This window comes from Aquila chrysaetos, chromosome 9, assembly GCF_900496995.4.
Source record: "Aquila chrysaetos chrysaetos chromosome 9, bAquChr1.4, whole genome shotgun sequence".
NCBI classification, from domain to species: Eukaryota; Metazoa; Chordata; class Aves; order Accipitriformes; family Accipitridae; genus Aquila; species Aquila chrysaetos.
In genome coordinates this window covers 30,591,536-30,614,728 of record NC_044012.1, presented here as the reverse complement: position 1 = coordinate 30,614,728, position 23,193 = coordinate 30,591,536, and the positions used below count along the sequence as shown (strand labels likewise).

The 23,193-nt window shown below is 39.9% G+C and overlaps 1 protein-coding gene across 2 annotated transcripts in view; it reads left to right on the top strand.

The window, feature by feature from the left end:
• The window catches only part of PTPN11 (protein tyrosine phosphatase non-receptor type 11), a 31,647-nt gene extending 9,852 nt beyond the window's left edge, over window positions 1-21,795 (top strand). For both annotated transcript variants that reach the window (XM_041125868.1, XM_030025530.2), the window contains exons 6-16: window positions 176-289; window positions 5,378-5,474; window positions 6,086-6,165; window positions 6,289-6,447; window positions 10,278-10,409; window positions 11,309-11,463; window positions 12,142-12,209; window positions 12,883-13,034; window positions 16,767-16,879; window positions 17,108-17,209; window positions 18,288-21,795. In XM_041125868.1, the coding sequence (XP_040981802.1) occupies window positions 176-289; window positions 5,378-5,474; window positions 6,086-6,165; window positions 6,289-6,447; window positions 10,278-10,409; window positions 11,309-11,463; window positions 12,142-12,209; window positions 12,883-13,034; window positions 16,767-16,879; window positions 17,108-17,177 (1,140 nt within the window). In that variant the 3' untranslated portion in view covers window positions 17,178-17,209; window positions 18,288-21,795. The remainder of the gene's footprint in view (window positions 1-175; window positions 290-5,377; window positions 5,475-6,085; window positions 6,166-6,288; window positions 6,448-10,277; window positions 10,410-11,308; window positions 11,464-12,141; window positions 12,210-12,882; window positions 13,035-16,766; window positions 16,880-17,107; window positions 17,210-18,287) is intronic.
• Window positions 21,796-23,193: the final 1,398 nt, after the last annotated feature.

Sequence of the window (23,193 nt, the reverse complement as noted above, 5' to 3'; positions counted from 1 at the left end):
TCTCTACCCTCACTGCCCTTCATTGTATGAATTGTAAAGTTTTGAAGTCCAAATAGATGCGTGGATCCTAGAATTGCCAGTATAAAATATACTGAGTGTGGGTTATTTGTGTTTTAACTGTCTTCTCACAGTTGTCATTTGTTATACCTTTGTTTAACATCTGTATCTTTCTTAGCCTCTGAATACTACCCGTATTAATGCTGCAGAGATTGAAAGCAGAGTGCGAGAGCTAAGCAAGCTAGCAGAGACTACAGATAAAGTCAAGCAGGGCTTCTGGGAAGAATTTGAGGTACTTCATTACATTCCAAGTGTTATGGTATTAAATCTCTACACTACTAAAAAGTTAGGTTTGTTACTCCCTTCCTGACATTTTCTCATCTCCCCTTCCGTCGCTTCAGATCCCTGTTCTTGCTCCCATCTCCTGTGTCAGGTACAGCATGTGTTAAAATTTCACGAGTTCCACTCTTGTGTCTGCTAGTAAAATGATGGAAATATTTGTCTTTTTTCCTGATTCTGAGACCTAATTATGTTCTTCAATGCTATTCATTCAGTACCTAGCACAATCCCTCCTGAATATCCTCCCCATCATGAGGGAGCCTTATGTACAACTGTATCTGGCCCACCAGGACAATTAATTGTTTTCATTCCTGTGTTCCTTTTCTTCATGTGGACAGGAAGAGGTCTGTAGACTGGATTAATGTTTCTGGAGGCAAAGGACTAATTCCTAGCCTACATTACTCTTGGTGGCTGAAGGAAACTTCAGTGTGCTTTCTCAGTCAATATATGCTCTTGCCCTTGAGTTTGTGGCTTTTTGATAGCCGTTTTTTGGGGATCTTAAAACTATTGTGAATTGGTAGTGGTAGCAAGCTATGAGATGAAGCAGCACTGATTGTATGTATTCCTTGGACTCCTGGAGATTTATTTTTGTTTTGTTTGGGTATTTCATTTCTGCCTGCGGCCACAATTCCATATCCCTCCCAGAAAGTAGCACTGCCTTTCCTTCTGTCTTATCCGTGCTCCTCTTGTGTGTGTAACATAGCTGTGCTGGCCCAGCTGTCCCCTTCTTTGAAGTCCTGATGATTTCAGGGAGCTGCTTATGTTTGAAAGAAAATACAACTGAAACTGTTCATTTCTCAAGTAGACCAAATTGTGAGTGTTAACTAACACATTCCAAACTACTTGAGCCTAGCCTGGGTCCTAACCCTTCTCTGATGACTGGAGTCACTTCACAGCTGCATGCACGTGATGGTCATAGCCAAAAGCTTAGAAGTGTCTTAAATGTAATGGACTGGTTTATAACACACACACACACACACACACACACACACGAAAACCACAGTGGAGTCTGGAACTTCACCAGCAGATGGCAACAGGAAACTGCGAAGTCCTGATCTTTGACAGAGAGGCTGGTTTTGGCTTTGTAATGCTATTTTGAGAAACTTCTTGGATAGTGACAGATTTGCAAAGCAACCATTCTTGAAGAAACTCTTTTTTGATCAGACATATTCATTAGCTGAATGTAGTCTGCTGTGACATTATTGTCAGGAGGAGAAAAATAAATCCATGAAAAGCAAAAGACTCTCACCAAAGAGGTAACGCATTTCACTACGAATGTGGATGGAATATAAGAAGGTGAGGTCATGGCAGTGGGGTAATCATAAAATGAGGATTAAGCTTTCTCCTCTCTTCCCCTGTGCCCAGTGTGGTGTTGGGGGGGAGGGGCAGTCCTTGACCCAGGACTGCTGAATGGTCAGAATCCTACCTGGAGGGGGAAGCAAGCCAGCAGAGGCTACTCTGGCTGTTGCTGAGGACTTGGGACTCTGTTTTACCCTAACAGTAGAGTGGTGGATCCCCTGGGGAGCAGTTCTCATCTATTGCTTGTGAACTTTTGCTTTACCTCGCCTGGAGGTAAAATGGCCTCAACCTTTGAATTGCTTCTCCTGCAGAGTTCAACACAGGAACTTTGATTTGGGGCCTGAAGGGTAAAGAAGATTAGCCACACCTGCTCTAATGGCTAAAATTTGCATATGAGAATTAACTGCTTTTTCTAAAGACTGACTAGTGGTGTGCTTTATCATATCATGATACAGTCATGTAGATTGTGCCTGTGATCACTGTGTGGTTTAGCGTGAACATACATTTGCAAGTTAGCCAAGAAAATGCTGTCTGTTGGCTTTTCTGGAGACTCTAGGCATACCTTATTCTTATTCAGAGGGCATAAAAAGGAAAAAGTGTGCCCTGTTGGCTTGCCCTTCTTGTAATTGGTGCCTTCTTGTAATAACTAGAAGACATGTGAATTAAAGTTTTTTTTGTTTTGTTTTGTTTTTTCTTGAGGGAAGCATTCTTGTGCAATGCATTTAGGAATGGATTGTTGATTTGTCAAAATATGACTGGACTATTACTTGATGCTTATGACTTCTTTTCTGACCTCTGGTCTTTGTTGAATAAATTAGTCTTGTAACGGATTTATCAGTTGGTCCTTAGAAGCAAATTGTTTTCTTGTCTTGTGACTTTCCTGAAGAAAAGTATTTGCTAGCAAGCTACAAGTCTTACAGAAAAAGTAAATGTAAGAAATGAAGCATTTTACCTGTGAGACATTCCACTTCCCCCTTCACTGCTGTTAGTGAGGTCAGCACAAAACCTTACTTTTTTCCCCACTGTGTTTTTAGAAATGAGGCAATCTCATAGCAGTTTTAGTGTCGTGCTTTTTCATTCACCTCACGTAAGCTATAGCTGTCAACCTTGGTGGCAGGGGGCAGGGGGGCAAACTCCAGGTTGTCCAAGGCTCTCTGCCTGAGCTGTTTATAGTTTGGCAGTCCAGATGGTAGTTATAAATTACTTGTCTTCAGGCATATTTAAGAATGTACCTCTTGTCCTGTGAACCACTAGACAGAAATGTTGATAGTCCTTGTAATGTTTTTGCTTCTGAAAAATGGCTGTTTGGTGAGCTTAATGCTTGGATGTTGTAGTGACATTGAGGACTATGTTTCAGATTTAGTGTTGCATTGTGTACATCTCTTAATGGGCTTGTTAGAAGTCACTGCTGCTCATGGATCTCTCCTCAGGGATGCTCAAAGCAATAATATTTAACTGTGTGAAGTGAAGATGCGTTTGAAGCTCTGGTTTCCACACCTGCTAGCAAAGTTTAGCCCTTGCTTCTTTTGCTTGGCGTTTCACTTGGCTGAGACTCAAAAGTGTTAATAGTATGTAAAGGTGCTCTGTGGTAATGGCACTTTAAAGACTCACAGTATGGCAAGAGATAAGCTTACTGCAAAGTGCTGTTTCACCCATTGCTAGCAGTAGCAAGTAATGCTTTATGGGGATATGTTTTCTGTCTTTGCTTCATGAGCATGAAACCTCACAGCTCTCATGTATTGCTTTTGTTCTTTGGTTTCCCTGTCTTTAGGATGAGCCTAATTGTCCAAGGTCACTAAGTGAGGCCGTAACAATAAGAGAGACTGAAATAGAAGTGAGCCAATGTGCCTGACATGGCCAAGCTTTAAAGTAAAAGCAATCTCTGCAAGAGCATTAAGGGTGGTAATAACAAGAGGAGCAGCTTCCAAAGCCTGAGTCTTCCTTTTAGTCAGGCCAGTACTGCTTTGGGGATTAAAACTTGGAACAAAGACATCAAGATTCTGGTCCCTCCAGCTTCATTGCAAGCAGGGAGACTTGCTGCTAAGCAGCATGGCTGTGAAGTGTGGAATTGCTGTTGTCCCTGTCATATTAACTGTGAACCACGTACTGAGAAATTAGCTCCTTGCCACCAGGAGAAATCACCATGCAGATTTATTGTTTCTACACTAGGATGATTTATGGATAACTCTGTAGGTACCTAATGCCCCCCTTCCTCCACCAACAGGGTAATATGAGAAAGTCTGTCCAAAATTTTTTACTGGTTTAGTGAAATGGCCTTGCGTTGGTAGAAGAGAATCATTGGAGCACTTAAAAAGTGGTACGTGGCTGTGGTGTTGGGTTGTACATTGGCATTCTACTTCTCATCCATACCTTTGGAAATACTGTAGCATTCATAGAATCATAGAATGGTAGAATGGTTTGGGTTGGAAGGGACCTTAAAGATCATCTAGTTCCAACGCCCCTTGCATGGGCAGGGACACCTTCCACTAGACCAGGTTGCTCAAAGCCCCATCCAACCTGGCCTTGAACACTTCCAGGGATGGGGCATCCATAACTTCTCTGGTCAACCTCTTTGAGTGCCTCACCACCCTCACAGTGAAGAACTTATTCTTTACAGCTAATCTAAATCTACCCTCTTTCAGTTTAAAGCCATTACCCCTTGTCCTATCAGTACATGCCCTTGTAAAAAGTCCCTCTCTGGCTTTCTCGTAGGCCCCCTGTAGGTACTGGGACTTCCATGTACCAACTTCCCCTGTAGACTTTGTTTTGAGGGAGTGGACAAGAATACCTACCTAATATTCTGCTTTTGACTGCTGAAGGACTTTTCACTGTGATTTATATGTAAATACAGCTGCTTGTGTTGATGTGCTTTGTTGGGTTTTCTGTATGCTCCTTCCTCCTCTTTGGCTGTCTAGAGTTCATCTGGCTGCAGCTTGCAAGGATCCGCTCTTGTGGCATTGCTGTTGCACAGCCTTTGTATTCTCAGGGACTTGTTTTGGGGGCTTGCTAGCAGTGTTACTAGAGACTTGCTGTAGCTGAAGGAGAGGAAGAAGGCTGGTAAGGCCTAGAGGAATCCAGTACAGCTCAGGTACAGAAGCACTGGATCACAAAGTGCCTTACTCCTTTGCAGGCTGGTAATGTTTTGAATGCATTAGTTACTAATCTTTAACGGTACTAAAGCTACTGCCAGTTCAGTGGAATTTTTTTAACTACTTACATGCCTGATGCAGCAAAAAAGTGCAATAGTACTCCTAACTTTTATGCTTGGTGAGAAAGACCTAGTGATAAGTATGTTTATTTGGACCTGCTCTGTCGAATGTTGCTTGTGTTGTTTGGTTTATTTAGCATGCCTTTTACGATGGCAAGATTTCCACAGGCAAAATTTTGTTGTGGTCCTTTGTAACCAGTTACACCTAAAACTTGGGTCTGCTTGGTCAGAACAGTATCATGAGGACTTGCTGGTTATAGTTTGGTTTACAGAAGCTTTGAATTCATAGGTGTTTCTAATTATTAGGTGGAAAACAGCTTGCCTTGTCACTCATGCTCCCGTGTTTCTTACATATCTTGGAAGCAATGCTGTACTAAGTCTGAATGGAGAAATTCAGTACCTCTCTCTCTTTCTCTGACTCTCTGGCATAATAATCAAGTATCATCATTTTTGTGAGAAAGGATTGCTATAACGATGGTGAAACAGTTCATACTGCTTTTATTAAAACCAGTTATTTGTGCTGTTTTAATTTAGACTTTACAGCAGCAAGAATGCAAACTGCTCTATAGCCGTAAAGAAGGTCAGCGTCAAGAAAACAAAAACAAAAATAGATACAAAAACATTTTACCCTGTAAGTATTGATTTCTTTCATTATAGCGTAAGCCTGCTACTTTCCTATGGTTTTTTTTAGCTCATAAATACAGGGTTAATTAAGTACCACTGTGCTTTTTTTTCTCTTTAGTGATAATTTCCCCTCTTATGTTGTCAGTATTAGCCCATGCAATTTCCAGTTTGTGTTCAAACATTTGCACTTTGTAGATACCGATATTTCGATTCCCAAATGTTTTTATCTTCAGCTTTCATTTAAAAACATGACATCCCTAAACTGTTATTCAGGAAACTGGAATGCTTAAAATTAAGAGGATTAATTGTGGTACAAAACTGCATGGTGCAAATCCAGCAGCCGTTTGCCTTGACTTAGTGCTTGACTGTCCATGTACTCATGAGTTACTAGGGGTCATGAACACTTACTTTGATCTAGCTTGTTATGAATTGGCCACTTGTTTTAAGAAACAGCAAAAGAGGAAAGGTTGAATATTCTAGCCACTAATTTACTGAGTTTGATAACCTAATAGCTTCTGGTAGCAGTAAGAAATGTACCTGTCTGTGGGATATTTAAAAATTGCTGTGTGTTCACAACTGTAGGATGCAAGTGCTTAACATTCATATATATTCTTCCAGTTGATCATACCAGAGTTGTTCTACATGATGGTGATCCAAATGAACCTGTTTCAGACTATATCAATGCTAATATTATTATGGTAAGTATACTCATACCTACAGGAGCCTTGTTGGCACAGCCCATGTCTACTCTTTAACATACTCACCTAAATCCAAGTTAGTCTTGTAATCATTTGTCACCATTTGTTAAATTTTTTCTTTAGCCTGAGTTTGAAACCAAGTGCAACAACTCAAAGCCAAAAAAAAGCTACATCGCTACTCAAGGTTGCCTACAGAATACAGTGAATGATTTTTGGAGGATGGTGTTCCAGGAGAATTCTCGAGTTATTGTTATGACAACAAAAGAAGTTGAAAGAGGAAAGGTAAAAACAGAGTCTCAGACTGGCCTTGAGAAGGGTCATGATGTTTGAATGCAAGTAAGGACTAAACTGACTTGGTTATATTGATTTATATGCTGAAATCTGGTGTGCCACCACTGTCTTTGGAGACCTGGAAGGTGCTGAGTGTCCTTTTTTATTGGTGCTGGTGGGAAATGAGGGTATACTCCTATCGTATCATCGGGCCTCCCTTTTTTAAGTGTTGACTGATTAAATTTTAACTACTGAATGTAAATCTAAGTATTTTAACATTATTCAGCGAATGAGGCACTGGAATGTGAGATGAAGCCAGACAGGCATTCTGTGTACTTGAAGGGGTAAACTCTCTGTTCCTGTAACAAAAGTATTGCCATTTATTTTAGCTTACGAAGCCTGTATAGACTTTTGTAGAAAAGCAGAATTGTGGGATTTTATTATTATAAGAATTAATGTAGATGATACTGCTTCTTGCCTAAAAACTACAATATGATGTGAAAGTTGTTGCCCCAGATTCATCTTATTCAAGTCACATTTACTAGACTACTAGAATGCTATTCTCTCTTATGACTTTACTTTCTATGTTTGAATTTGATAACATTCTTATTACGTGCTGAGCTAGTGATTACGGCTGAAACTGTACCTCATTAGGAATCCCCCAGCCAGGTGTGTTTTAGCACTTCAGGAATAAGAGTCAGGTTCTTTACCTTTGACTGCCCTGTTCTGCATGAACACAGCTGCCTGTTCAGCCTCGGTAATCTGCAAACACCTTGTGAACTGCTCTGGCAGTATTTAATGCTCCGAAAGAGGAAATTTTCCTGCAAGGGTGTATCCCAAGAACCTCCGTTTTACCTTTTAAGTACAGAGATCTTGTCTTACTGTCCTCTGGCGAATCTGAGGCTATTACTTTGTTTCTGGGTTCTAATGACATATGGCAGGAAAGAATAGGAAATAGTTGAATACTGATATTCTGGCAACGGTCACATACCGCTTCCTGTGTATAGTGTAGCTTTATCTTTGGAATGTGTTGCTTCTCTTCAATTTCGCGTGCGCTCTCTCTCGTTTCTCTGCTTTTTCCACATACCATTGTCCACTTTTTCAATAATCCAATGATCTGTTTCTGAATGGAAAACTGTTATCTTGTTAGATGAGCGTCACTTTTGAAAAAAATTGAATTGAAAGTATAGCTAATGTTTTTCTATGGATGACTGATAATTGCAGGGGTTCCTTACCACTGCCACAAAAAAGAGGCTTTGTGTATGTGTACTGAAGACAAATAGCAGTAGATTTTATGGGCTTCTCTTACTAATCCAGGTATCAAAGCTGCCATTGGTGATGTTTGTAGAAACCATTAGACTCTGTCTTGCAGATTTTTTTAGGCTTTGTAAACTCCTGCCCATGCATCAGCCTTATAAAGGGGCATGATTTGTGTTTTCTTCCTGAGAATGCACTGAGGGAGGGAGAAGCTACCCCTTTCTAGTGACCTTCCTCTTAGGTCATTTTCTTGGAAGAGGACAAATAAATTATGGGGTTGTTTTGGAAGAGTTGACTTGAATACTTTTTTTTTTTTTTTTTTTTTTTTTAACCCACTGAATGGCTTGTGCTCCTCTGCAATTCCTCCATGATTCTTTCCAAATTTTGCTAAGCCTGTTTTCTGTGCTCTAGCTGCATAAAACATTTTAATGTCCGATTACTTAATCACTGCTGCATGCATTGATTTTTTTTTTCTTTATTCTTTTTTTTTTCTTCCTTGATGCCTATTTCACTTATTCAAGAATTGCGAATAGCAGTCCTGATATAAAATAAAAGCTTTTTTTATTGTCCTGGTTTCAGCTGGGATAGAGATAATTGTCTTCCTAGTAGCTGGTATGGTGCTATGTTTTGAGTTCAGTATGTGAAGAATGTTGATAACACTGATGTTTTCAGTTGTTGCTCAGTAGTGTTTAGTCTAAAGTCAAGGATTTTTCAGCTTCTCAAGCCCAGCCAGCGAGAAAGCTGGAGGAGCACAAGAAGTTGGCACAGGACACAGCCAGGGCAGCTGACCCAAACTGGCCAACAGGGTATTCCATACATTGGGACGTCCCATCTAGTGTAGGAACTGGGGGGAGTGGGTGTGGGTGGAATCACTGCTCGGGGACTAACTGGGTGTCGATCGGTGGGTGGTGAGCAATTGCACTGCGCATCATTTGTACATTCCAATCCTTTTATCATAACTGTTGTCATTTTATTAGTGTTATCACTATCATTAATAGTTTCTTCCTTTCTGTTCTATTAAACTGTTCTTATCCCAACCCACAAGTTTTACTTCTCTTCCTGATTTTCTCCCCCATCCCACTGGGTGGAGGGGGAGTGAGTGAGCGGCTGCATGGTGCTTAGTTGCTGGCTGGGGTTAAACCACGACATTTATCTCAGGCCAAGATGCTTTCAGATCTGCAGAAAGGAGAGAAACCTCTGCATCAGAGATGACTTCAAGAGCACATTGCCTAAGGAAGTGAGGAACTATGAAACGTCTCAGATCTGCATAGAGTTCTGAATATGCTTTAGAATGCACTGTAGAAGCAGCAAATACTTATAAATTAAAATAGTGGTGTTTTGGAGGCAGTCCATCGAGCCAATAACACATGCATCCCCTCTATCATACTAAAGCTTATTTTAACATTGCATATTACTCTTCAGACTTGCTATACCAACTGCTCTTGTGTTCAGAGTTCTGTATTGAAACTGCAAGTTATTTTGGCGTAGGCTAGGATCAACATCTTTTCTTCAGCTTGTACTCTTTTGGAGATGGCAGGGAAAGAAGGGCAAAAGTAACAAAAAAGCATCTTGTTGCCTAAGTAGGCTGGAAAGCATGTGTTCGATCATCTCTTACTGTATTTTGTGTTGGCAGAAGGAACTTTCTTGTTGCCATTTTTTCTCATAAATATGCAGTAGTAACTGCAAATAGGAAATATTTCTCTGTAGTACTTGGTGTTTGGTCTGCATTTGCTATTTGCTGAAAGCTGCATCTATATACCCACTGTAATTTCTCATTTGATACTGTGTGGACTTGTATGGCATTCACAGGCTAACAGGAGTTGCTCTTTCCTGAACTGCCACAGGAAACAAATCAAAGTAGTAATAGGTGAATCCGTTCTTCAGTGGATGGAATATATGCCTGGCCAAAGATAATCTGGACAGAGAAGTAGCATGCCAAAAGCTCTACATTTCAGAAGCTACAGACACACAAGGCTTCAGTCCCCTGCCACAGGGAGCAATTCTTTGTTGCTTTGGTGATTGAATTAGAGAGCTATGTTAGCCCTTTCTGCTCTAAGTCATGAAAACGCAAACATCCAAGTTTAATTTCTGCGAAAAACAGCTTATACATCTGACTTGTATTTATTTTGCAGCCTGTTGGGTTTTGATTGTAGAATAGCCTGTAAGGCTACAGCATTCTACTGGAAATTCTCAGTATTTTGAAACCTTTAGTTGGATGGAGATACAAGTAACAGTATTTTAATCTCTGGGTTTTGAAACTATTGAGGCAAAGCAGATACTAAGATGATCATGAAAGCTGCTGAAAGGAGAGATTGCCTGTACCTGTTTGTCTGAAATCATCTGGTGTTTGTTATGGGGAAGCAAAACTTCCCCCTAAAATGTTCTTTACCTTGTTAGCTGGCTGTCCAGTTGACGCTAATAATTGTCCCCTATGTATTCAGAAATGAAAGCTTCAGAAATGTGTTTGGTAACCAGTTTATGAACCAGCCTTTCTTCAGTTTATGAACCAGCGTTTCTTCTTACTAATTACTCTTTTTGTTGTTGTTGTTTTGTTGTTTGTTTTTTTTTTTTTTTAAATCTTGCAGAGTAAGTGTGTCAAGTACTGGCCTGATGAATATTCCCTAAAGGAGTATGGTGTTATGCGTGTTAGGAATGTTAAGGAGAGTGCAGCACACGATTACACACTAAGAGAACTTAAGCTTTCTAAAGTTGGGCAAGTAAGTATGTTAGTAACTCTGTCCTTTTAATTTGGGTTGCACATCACAAAAAAAAGTTTGCAGAAATAGACTGTTTCTTTGGAATCAATAAAAGCACTGAGAGATTAATAAATTGAGCCCTGTCTCTTTCTTTGAAGCTCCAGGTTTAGTTCTATACATCTTTCTCTTTGTCCTTGGGATAATTGAAGATTCTTACACCTAAGCAATTTTTGGCAGAAGATGCGCAGCTGCAGAGCTTTGGGTAAATCTGGAAAGAGGGATGGTGCTTTTAAGTAATCACACTTAGATCTAGCTAGGCATTTGCTCTCTTTCATGGAGATGGTTGCACTAGAAGAAAACGGTTGTGTATGGGTCCAGTACGTAGAAAGAACACTTAAGGGAAGGAATACAAAAGATAAGGAAGGAAACAGTTAACTAGTGTGGAAGTAGCACTTCCTTGTTAAGGAACAGTTTGGATCAGGGTGCAAAATGAATTGTGTAAGAAGCAAATAAGCAGGATGTGTCAGATTGGTATGTCCATGAGATGGAGCTGAGTGGGAATAAGTGCATAAGGTAAGTCCCACTAGGTATGAATGATGAGTATGACAGGCGAAGGTCCCTCGCTGTTGGTCACCCTCAGACAGAACTTTGCCGTGGCTTCTAAAGGTGAGGATGGAAATGTTGTTGGAAACAACTGCATGAGAAAGAGGGAGCTGAGGAAGCAGATGGTGTGATTGACTTGTCAGGCCAGGAAGAACTCTGGCTAGTTCCCTCCTTTAAGAGAGTTGTGGTGCTGTGGATACTGAGCAGCAGGTTGGATATGCCACCTTCTGATCTGACTCAACTTTGCCACATAAATGCTTTCAGCTAGATTTTGATCTGAAGGATTTTGTTTTCACGTGTTGGCATCTTCCTTCCAGGGGAACACAGAGAGAACAGTCTGGCAATATCACTTCAGAACTTGGCCTGATCATGGAGTCCCAAGTGACCCTGGTGGTGTACTAGACTTTCTAGAGGAGGTGCACCATAAGCAGGAGAGCATTTCTGATGCGGGACCAGTTGTGGTCCACTGCAGGTATGGTGATACGCTATGCCTCTCCTGCTATGCCTTTGGAGTTCTGTTGGATGTTTGATACTTTTTTTTTTTTTTTTTTTTTGGCGGCGGGAGATGAAAACTTTAAAAGAAGACAGATTTCCCTGAGAGCTACTCATACTTTGATCTGTCAAGGTGTTTGTGCTTTCTGTTTTGCAAAATGTTATATTCTAGATAGGTGTCAAATGGTTAGCTTTGAAGCAGGCTGTCTTTCAGAGTGTACATGTCTGTATGAATAAGAATTTCTGATGTTGTATGAGAAGGTGGTACCAGTTTTGGCTAGATACATTTCAGGTGCAGGATGATGGAAATTCTAGTATCCCATCCCACCTCCTGTGAGTGCTCTCTCCTCAATCTTGGCTTATAAATGAGATACTACTTATAAGGCAAGGAAATGTTAGATCTGAGCTTGTAGGTTTTTTCTGATTCAAGGACGTTAATAAATGCTGAGGTACAAAAGTGCTGTTTTGACTTCTGTCTCTTCCATGCTAAGTTGATTAGGTCTCTAGTTATTTTTGACTTTTTGGCTTGGTTTGACTCTGGCTATAATTTGGAAGTCTAATGTCTCTTAATGTTAGACTCTTACTTGGACTGGTGTTTTGGTGTCTGTTCAGAAAGAGTGAAACAACTAACTTTTTTTCCCCCCTTCTCTTTTTACAGTGCTGGGATTGGGCGAACAGGAACTTTCATTGTGATTGATATTCTTATTGACATAATCAGAGAAAAAGGTAGGTTCCCCTCCCACTTTTAGTTTCCTGTGGGACATTGACAGCTACATCACACTAAAACAACAGGAGTGTTGATAGAATAGAGGATTCTAGTGATGCTACAAACTAGGCATGTGTGTTTGGCATAGAAGGGACTTGCTCATTCCTCTTGACTTAGCTGGAATTCAAAGTGCTGAAGCGCTGCTCCAGTTCAGCATAATGAAAACTTTCAGCTGAGGATTAGTCAGGAGTCTGATTATGTTTTTCTTCTTATTATTTGTATTATTTATTTTTCTGTTTTTCTTTTAAAATCATTCATGAGTGTGTGGTGGTCAGTATACTCAGGCATGCTGAATTTGAGCAACTTGTTTTTGGAGAATGGTGTTGTATCTATGTATAAACTGCTGTAAACAGTAGCTTGGCACGTATGTTGAGCTAGGTTGCATTTAAAGTTGTCTTGGAACAGTGTGAAGTGATGCAGTTTTGTCCCTCAGGACAGCTTTCCATGTTATGTTACAGTTCTACAGATCTGTATATTAGAAGTCAAGGGCGAATCCTCTGTGTTAAGTGTTAGCAATCTTGCTTATTGCAAGATCGTTCAACTACACTGTGTTCTGATGGAAGATGAGACCAATCTCTCCTCCAGAGATAAAGTTTATTTTACTGTTCTTAACATTATGATGATTCTTTCTAGGTGTGGACTGTGATATTGATGTTCCAAAGACCATTCAGATGGTGAGGTCACAACGGTCAGGAATGGTTCAGACAGAAGCACAGTACAGATTTATTTACATGGCAGTACAGCACTACATTGAAACGCTACAGCGCAGAATTGAAGAGGAGCAGGTATATTTGTCCTAAGTATGAAATGTTACATAGGAACGTGTTATCATTTGAGCAGGGGACAGAGTTGCCGCCTGTGACTTTCGGAGGCATGACTGCTGGCTGTATAACCAATGCATTGTGAAAAACCTGGGCCTGTAACCTATTAACCCTGTTCAGAGAAATTAGCCTATGTTTCAATTCATTATGCTTAAGAATTACTTAAAGTATTAGGTGGAATTAGAAAATTGTAAAATAAAACCAATGTGTTTGGCCACTGACAGAGAAAGAAAATCAACAATCTGAGAGGCTTCTCCATATGACTGCAACTAGTGCTGGTTTACCTTCCATGAAAATGCTTGCATGTAGGGGATCCTGTCCTCCCAGTCCCCCAGTCCCTGCACCCCAGATCTCAAATTCTCTTAATATTATCTAGTTTTCTGTGCAAGAAGAATAAGAGGTAAGGCTGTTAATTAATTAATACAGAACCTTGTGTTCTGTTGAGTTTTAAAGGGATTTTAAATCTGTTAACTGTATTTCTAAAGTATGATAATCAAATTCAAATGCTAGTCACTCTAATACCAATTTTGGAGTCTTAAAGTACATGTTTATTAGTAAGAGGTAAGTATATTGGACTGAAAGATGAAAGAATGAGTGTGGTGATCTTGCAGTACAGTGTCCAACAAAAAGCAGTTAGAGGAGTGATTTGGTGTAGTAAAATGAGAAAAGGTTTGGAATATGTGGTGACAACCACAAGACCTTCACCTCACTCTTCCTGTTTAAGTACTTCATTGCATTCAAACTCTACAGTCTTTTACAGAAGTTACCTCATTTTGTAATAAAGAGCTGACATTCTACACACTGTTGCTTTCATTCTCTGCCCTAACCTCTGGTCATCTGGGATTTTTATCTTTTTGTTTCAGAATTTCAATATCTTTCCTTCTGCAGCTGGTTTGCTGCTGAGGAGATAAACCCACACAACTGATCAGGCAGATGTGGGGAGCGGCAGGGTTAGCGCAGTGGGGAGCGGCAGGGTTAGCGCAGTGCCAGGTGTAAGATGTAATCCCTGTTTAGAGATGGAGTGTGCCAGCTTGGGCTTGGCACTCTTGTGTGGCTTCTGGCTACTTTGGAGTGTGGCAGAGCTTATTTTATATTTGTCTACATGATGTAGATGCACTGTTCAGCAGAGAGGATAGAGACTTTATTCCTCTCCCCAGGACAGCTGTTGTGTGATCTGATGGTGATTAGACACAAAGTGAAGAACAGGAAATCCCGCAGGTGTACTTTTTTCCCTGGCTTTGTTGTCTCACTTCGCCTTAGAGCTGCTTCATATCTCGAATGTGTGTGTAATTATGCAAGCCTTGTATCCTCAGCTTTTTGAATACGGTCTCTTTCTGCTGCTGCCATTTACAAAGTAGATCTGTAACTCTCTCTTGATCGTTTTGATGGGTTTTGAATAGTATTTTGGTATTGAGTGGAGCAGTGTATTTCTCCTATAGTGATGAGGCTCAGTTAGTTGTGTCTCATCCTCTATTCCATTACTAGCTCAGAAGGCACAGGTATAAAAGTTTAAGAAACTGGAAATAGAACATTGCTTTACTTCAGGAGGTCTTGACCTGTAACTAAGGCTAGTGGCAGCTATAGGAATAAAACTATATAGAACTTGTCAGACAAAAGCAGAGCTTTGTGGTGACTATAGGAACTAATGTCCTGAAAAAAACATGGTGAATTGGGAATGCTCCAAAGCATGTTTTGATAGAGCAGAAGAAAAATGGCTAAGTAGTAGAATACTATGCAGAATGCTTGAATATCACCCCAGTAAGATAGTTTGGGAATGAAATGCTGTGTTTTGAGAAACTTTAACTTCTGGAACCTTCTTTTCTATGCTTGCTTTAATTGCAGTTGCAAACAGTGAAAGCTGGAAAAAAACCTGGTGAAGTCAATTAGGGCACCTTTATAGGTAACAATATGAGGTTGTGGTCCCTGTCTGCTTTTCAATCTGGATGAACCCAAGCCAGCTCCGATAAGAAATTAGGTAGTCACACTAGCTAACCTGTTGTCATGCAGGACTTAAAACCAGCTGGACTGAAGAAGTGGATATGTGAATAGCTGCATCCGTTCACATAGATATGCCTGCTTTTTGTTCGTATTCAGGAAGAAATTGCCCTGCTCTGCTAGCATTCCCTTTTGCATTGCAATGCCGAGAGCCTCAAGATTTCATAGAGTTAGGTGTTGTGTTAAATATTGCCTCTCTTCTTACAAGTGTAAAACAAAAGCAAAGTGAATTTGGGTGTCTTTTTTTTTTTTTTTTTTTTTCCCCTGTGGAAATGTGTATATTCTCCTACATCTAGGAAACAAGTCATTCTTACCACATTTCTATTATTCTGAATTAGAAAGGATAATTACAGTGAATTAAGCGGAAGGAAAAGAAGCCAGATATTTACTTTTTCTTGGCTTGTTTTATCTGTTTGTCAGCTTAAGTAATAGAAGAATTGACTGATTCTTTTTAAATTGCTTTTACTGTACAGTACATCTGTAACATGAACTGCCATTCATTGCGCAGTTGGGTACAGTGGGAGGGTGGAAATCAAGCCCTGGATTTTCGGCTTCAGAATGTTATTGGCAGGTGAGGGGTTTGTAGCCATAACACTAGAATGCAGCAGAGTTTGAACCTTTGCGTTTTGTTTAAATCTTATTTTTTAGCATTAACCTTCCACGTAATTGATCTTGACTGGTAGTCTATTTGAAAGTGATTTGTCAGGAGTAAGTAGGAGGCTGAGAGGAGAGAAGTTCAGTAAAATAACAGAACAAGTTGAGCAAGTTTTGAGCAAGTCTCAGAAGGCCATCTTGGAAAAACTTCAACCTACATTGCTATACAGAGTGTTCTTAATGGAAACTCAGCAGCCAGAACTCCCCAGAAGCTCTGACAACCTCTGTTGTGAGGTTGATTCAGGTCAGTTATTTAGTACTTGTTCAAGCATTTAAAAAAACAAAACAAAAACAAACACCACAAAAAACCAAACAGCAACACAAAACCAACAACAAACGCCCCCCCACCCCACCAATCCAGTACCCTGTAAAACTTTAAAGCGAGTCTTTAATTTCTGTGGAGGTTTCGGTGTATGCATGTGTTGTGAATGTTTGCCTTGAAAGGAGGAAAGCCATATCCCCTTACTTTTCCTAGTGTACCTTTGCTTGCTGGAGCCTTCAGTATCTTTAGATGAATGCCAGCACAATTGGCTGCAGCTTGTAACATATGCTGCAGAATACAAATAACAGCTTGGGTTCTTTTTATATCAAACCTAATGGGCTAAGATGTTATTTTATTAGAGATCTTGCAAACAACGTTGTTACTCATTTGGCCACATCTCCAAGCTGGAAATAAGGTCAGTGGGAAGCCCACTGGCTGGTACTGTCTATTAAAGAATGAAGTGTGGTTTCTTCTGCCAAGTAAGATGAAGATTGCATATGAATGCTGGTTCATGAGGTTGGTATATTCTGCTGGAGATGGTGGTGGAGAGAGGAATATTGAAAAGTGAGCCTTTTCAGGTCTTGTAACCAATAGCTAAAGCCAGCCTTTAGGTCTTACCCATGTTGTGTGTGTTATCTACAGAACGGAGCTTTCTTCTCCTCGTAGACACACCTTTCTTCTAAAAACATACGTGGTTAGTTACACATGTAATTTCTGCACTACTTCAATGATTGTTTTCTATTAGTAATCAAAAACCTGGCTTTTTGTTGTGTTTTGCTTCACAGAAGAGTAAGAGAAAAGGTCACGAATACACAAACATTAAATATTCTTTATCGGACCAGACAAGTGGGGATCAGAGCCCTCTTCCACCCTGTACCCCAACCCCAACATGTCCAGAGTAAGTTCGCTTCTATTGTTAAGGTGTAAGTTTTCTGAACTGTACTGAGTAATTTTCAGGGACCTCGAATGAGAATGAGTTACCACAGAATCTGCCCTAGACTGTTGCCCTGTGCTTTGCTCTTAAAATAAATTGAGCAAAATAAATTGTCTCTGAATTGCATTGCATGTACAAATATGTTTTTCTCCAACTAGATGCTTTGGACTGTAAATACTTGTTTCATTTCAGAATGAGAGAAGATAGTGCTAGAGTATATGAAAATGTGGGGCTGATGCAACAGCAGAAAAGTTTCAGATGAGAAGATGTACAGAGACTTCCATGCAAAGGCAGGTGTGTATGTTCAGGAGCGAGTGTGTGTATCCAGCCTGGAGTCGTGGTGTTTGGAGAAAATACACAAAACCAAACTATGAGAAGAACTATAGGAAGGACTTTGTAATGCCCAAAATGTGTGTAATCTATCCCCCTTAGGGTGTTTAAATTCCAGAAGCTAATTGTGATTGAGTTGCATGTATGTCTACCCTTTCAAAACAACATGGAATATTAGCTTGGTAGTTAGGGCTTTGTTCTCATGTCCTGACACACCAGTGACCTAAGTTGGAAGTCTTTTATTATTCAGGAGACTGAAATTCTGCATGCTAGCAAAAGATGAGTGGCAATTACAGCCTGAACTTTCCACGTCTTTTTGAAGTGATCTTTGCTCCTGGTTGATGATAAGGCTTTCTGTGCATCTAAAGAGATTCAAAGAACACTTAATCTCATGCTCAGCCTCATAAAAGATGTGATGAGCAAAGTTACCGCTGTTGTGCCTGTGTGGTGTGAGCAGTTCATGTAGTATTGTTGTCTTACTAGTAAAAATTAAATCCTTGCTTTTGCTGGGAGAGAAATCTGTAGTTTCTCTTTGTTATATTTTAAATACCTGTTACAATTTTTTTCTCGCAGTCGGGCAACTGAAAAGAGAGAGAGAGAGAGAGAGAGAGGTTATTAGCTGATAAGTTTATCTGATACTTTGGTTAATGGGCTGTGAATACAGCAAAGGAATACCTTTGAATTTAATGTGTCTTTAGTCATTAACTTCTTTTGGATTCTAATCTAAAGCCTTTTGTCATCTTTCCCCCTGTGTTTTTAAAGACCTCAGAAATCCTCTTTTCCCTTTTCTGTTTGGTAACTGTAAGTATGTGTCATCCATTTAGTCTAGGGACCTTTCCAAGTTTATACACAATCTCATCTTCTACTGCCAAAGTACCATGCTTTATAAGTTTATAAACCAAAGTTTATAAGCAAGGTTTGAGACTTTTGGTTGAGTTTAAGGCTTTCTTGAATCAAAACTGTATAATGTCAGAGTAAGAAATAACTGCTTTTTTTTTTTTTCCTAAATAACTTTTTATTTTCTTCTCCCTTCCTTTCCCAGAAATGAATATGGTTTTTAAGAAGGTCAAGAAAGAGATGGAAGAAGCTTCACATGAATGTGAACCCTGAAGGCTTGGTACCTTTTTATTTACGGTTTTAATCCTTCAACAGTAGGCAAAACTTAAGACCATCTAAAGATTGTTTATATCTCTTCTCTCCAATACCTGATTTACAATTGCTCATTTTCCAAATAAAAGGAAATCCTTTCTACAGTGTAGACAACTACTTTGTAGAGTCAGTTTTGAATCCCGCAAACTGTTGGACTGTCAACCATTTGTTTTTTAAATAGTATTTTTGTTTTGCAGTATGCCTATTAGTTGGGGTTTTTTCCTTATTTGAGCAGTTGTGGGATTTTGGGGGGGTGGGGGCAGGGGGTGGTGGGAGAGCAATGATGTGGATAAATCCGTTACACTAATGTAAAATACTGATGGGAACAATACTTGATTGTTTGAAAACAGTGGATCACCAGCATGAATAGAATCAGCTACATGATAAAATTAGTCCTGATACATTTCAAACTCAGACTGAGTTTCATAGGGGTGAGCAGTTATTGATATGAAGGTGCTTTTTGTGATAACTGATGGCTTTGATTACGACTTAGCTGAGTGGCTGGATAGGCTATTTTTGAGTGATTATGCAAGGTAGCCTTTACTTCAAACAAGATTTCTTTTACATGATCTCTACCCAAAATAGAAATTTACTGTATCTCTCAATAGGCACAGTGGCCTAGCTGTTTGTGAGGACACTGCCTAGCTGTTTGTGAGGACACTGTCTGTGTTAATTTGTCTGTGTTCGTCTATTAAGCAAGAGATTGAACTTGTAGAGTTAAGGTATTTTAAAAAGTTGCATGATGACACCTTGACAGCATATTAAAAGCAGTGAAACAAGTAACCCACTGTGCAGGCTGTTACCTTAGTATAAGGTAACCCTCTTCCCTTTCTGTTGGGGAGGTGGAAGCTGTTGAGCCTTCTCATTTTTTAGTAAGGCCTTATGCTAGTGTAAAGTAGCTAAATTAAAGTTGTGTGGGGAAAGCAGTGCATGGAAGCTAGCTATCCACTAAAATTGCCTTAGTTGAAAAGGGCAGCACGGGCAGCAAGGCCAGCAGGCTTGTTCTGGTTCGTTTCATCAGGCAGGAGTTTATTACCATTCTACCTGAAGTGCCTTTCAGAGCTGCATTGAATTTGCTGTCCCTATTTGATTAAAAAAATTACATCCACCTGAAACCACTTCTGATTGTTGTGAATGAGACAAAGTCCTCTTCTAGAGACTCTAGAACGAAGAACTGCTGTTAAGCTGCCAGTTAATTGGGTTTCTTCACTTTGTTTGCTCTGTCCAATTATCTGGACCAGATGCTCCCTTTGAAGCCGTTAGCAGCTGCTTGTGTGCATTAATGGCAGAATCGGTCCCTAGGAGTGGGTACCGGTGGTGTCTTAGCAATGTCTTTCCCTGTGTTTCTGGGGAAGTTCTGTGACTTAAGTGGTGTTAAGGAATTATTGCCATTTTCATACAGCAGGTGCAGATGGTGAACACTGCATTAAATTGCTGTATGCAAGGGTGCAGGGCCAATGGAATTGTGTTATTGGCCTTACTAGTGAAATTATGCTAAAGCCTGGAATGTAATTAATGCAGCTTTGTGAAAGGTTAAGTGGGAGATTACATTACCTTTTCCTGAGAGTGCTTTGCAAAATCAAATATTTGAACACTTTGTACTGAATGAAGGTGCTTCTTTAATGTTAAGCAGACTTTTGTTACTTTGCCTGTTGTCCTTCTTGTCTTTTGAGGCTTTGGGTTTTTTTGGGAACTCCTGTCACCAGCATACCATAATACATGTTTTAATGTCATAGCCTTACACTCTAGTCATAAATACTTGTGCCCTTTCTAGACCTAAAATTTCTAGTTATGATGAGAGAGAAATCTATTTCTTTGGTAGCAAGATACCTATTCTGCATCACCTGCTTCCTCTCCTGTCCCTATTTACAGCTTCATCCTGCTGAACAGGGATCAGTTATAAGTGTTGGTATTTGTATAGAGCAATTGATGGCAATTAAATATTTGTCTAAAACTTTGTGCAAAGTTAGACAAATTCTACACTTCATATGTTATAGCAAGGTGGAATGCGTGTTCAGGTTTGGAGCTATTCTGCGCCAAACTGAAAAGTCAAGAGAAATGAGAGAAGGATCCTGAATGAATCTGAACAGTTATGAACTCAGTTAATGTGATGTGTCTTAAAAGATTGACCTGTATAAGCAGCAGTTACATGGCCAACATGAAGTTGCCTCTTACGACCTCATTTTAGCTGTTTAGAACATGCCGCTGTAGGATTCCCCCCCCCCCCCCCTTGGAACCAGGGAATTCTTACTACAGAATGTGTATTAATCCTGGGGAGCATATGGTGGTGGAATGTCAATGAGGGGGGAACAGAATCTGAAAGATTGTGAATAGATACTCCTCTCTTAACAGAAGTGCTAGGCCCTGCTGAATACCAAAGGGGACCTTGCAAAATAAAATCTGTCTGCCTTTCATGCACCGGGAAGAGAGGGATGAGTCTTAAAGCATTTTTTAAATTATTTTAAACAATGGCTGGGGATTATGACAGATGAAGCAAGAAAGAGAAATGTCCTTTGGTTCAGGGGAGATAAGTGAATGTGGGTTTCATGTATTTTAGTGAGTTTTTAAAGAATAAATTTAAAGCATTGGTTTACAAGCTTTTGCTATATCAATGGAATGGAAAAGGGATGTAGTTCTGAGGTGTTCTGTTGTAGAAGACTTTATACCACAAGGGAAACTTTAACCCAACTCCTAAGGCACAATAATTTATGCCAGCATGAATTTGCTGCAGACTTCATTTACTGAGTGTTTTATAGCATACACTTTAATTTCAGCTAACTGTTGTTAGGACTGATTGGTTCTATTAATCCTGACCAAACTTTACTTTTTCCTCTTAAGGTATGTGTTTGAAACATGATTAACTAGGATATGGCTAACGAAATTATAAAACCTGTTTCCTTTTTTTTGTTGTAGGGATGAGAAAAATCACAGCTGGTACTAGGATGTGTTGTCAGGTTTTGATTTTCTACCCATAACTTCATTATTTCAAATTAATTTTTAATTTCTCCCTTTTAAATAGTGAAACGTAATTAATAATTTCAAGCCTGTTTATTTATGACATTATTGTGATTTTTTTTATTACAGTACTAAAGACTAATGAAAAAGGATCCTCTTATTAGGTGGAGTAGACCTTGCATTTATTTTTTTCCTGCAATGTATGAAGTATTGTACCAGAGTATTAAATGAAATGTAATATTTTATTGAAAAATTTCTATCCTTTAAAAGGAATACATTTAGGATGTCATCAATTTGATGTGAATCATGTAAATGTTGATAATGCGCTGTTTATTATACATCTAGTGTTTCAAAAGACTCACTTATTGCCTTTTGCCCACATACATTCTGTAGACCATTTACAATTGTCAAAATGTGACATTAAAATAATAGTTCGTGTATAGAAATGTTGGTGGTTGTCCATTGTTTTCTGTGCTGGTATTTATGGGTCTTAGTTCAGCTGCTCTGCTAGCTGCATTGTGATTTTTATTGCTGCGAAGCTATATTATCGGAAATAAAAGCATATCTGTAAACCTCAGAACTTCAAAAAAAGGGAAAAAAAAGAAATTAAAAAAAAAGAAATAAAAATAATTTTCTTAAGATGGTTTGTCAGTTACTCTGTTTTCCAGCTTGCGGTCAAAAAAGATGGTGTTGTATGGACACTAATCTTCAAGTCTAGTTTGTAGTGTTTCCGAATTGTACTGCTGAGTCCCCCATGATATGAGATGCTGTTGAAGAGAGCAGCTGTCCTTCCTGAGAGCCAGTGGAGCAAAACTCTTAAGTATGATGTATACGAGCTTTTATCTTTGTGTTCCTACCATCTGCTGCCAGCTGGCTGCCCTGTGGGAGGTTTTCCGTGCTGTCCAGGTACTGCCTCTCCAGTTAGCCCTCCATGGCACTTGTCCTGGGAGTCTTGCCCTTGCGCTCCTGCAATGGTCAGGTGTCCCTCCTGCCTCCTGCTTTCCCTTTCCTGTTCTACCTCCAGATAATTGACCTTCATCACTTTTTTTCCTGGATTTTGGACATGGTGTGGAACATGCTCAAAATTGGGATGGAGTGGGGATTGGCCTGCATCTTTCTGCTATTAGTGTATTATCAATCAGTTTTAACTAGGGGAAAGGAAGGACAATCCTGTTCTTTCTCTGTCCACATCACACTCAGCTGCAACCAGTTCTTCTGGGGTGAGAGAGAAAGAAGCTGTTGCTCTTGCTCCTGCTGCTCCTTCCTTCCAGATCTTTCATCTCTTGCACCATTTGTCTTTGGAGCTGTGCTGTTTCCTGAGATCCTTTTATGCCAGCACCATGCAGTGACTCAAAAGAGGGACTGGTGTTTTGAAAAGGAGCTGTATTGTACCCCAGGCTCCTTTCTGCCAGCTGCTGCTACCATACTTCAAAAGCTATCACAATTTCTGACTCTCTGTAGCACTTGGAGCTAGACACTTCCAAAAATGTAATGTCCTACCTGTTCTCTAGGCAGGAGCAGAAGAGCGTACATGTGCCCCTAAGTATTGCGTATCAGTCTAATTGTAGGTCCACTAATACTGCTTTTTCTTTCTTAAAGCTGTTGGGAGTGTTCCATTAGGCATGTCATTGCTGTTATTGATTCCCAGGAACTAGGCAGCCTTAGTGGCTTCACTAACATATGAAGGGGTTTTAATTCAAGGAAAGGTTCCGCTAAGCATTAGGTCTCCCCTTGATCCTGGTTTTGGGGCTGAGTGGTAAAAATGCAACTGAGCCATCCTGCAGGTTTTTAGGAAATAAATGCTGTATGTTGTAACACAGACGACATGAGCAGTGCCGGTTGCA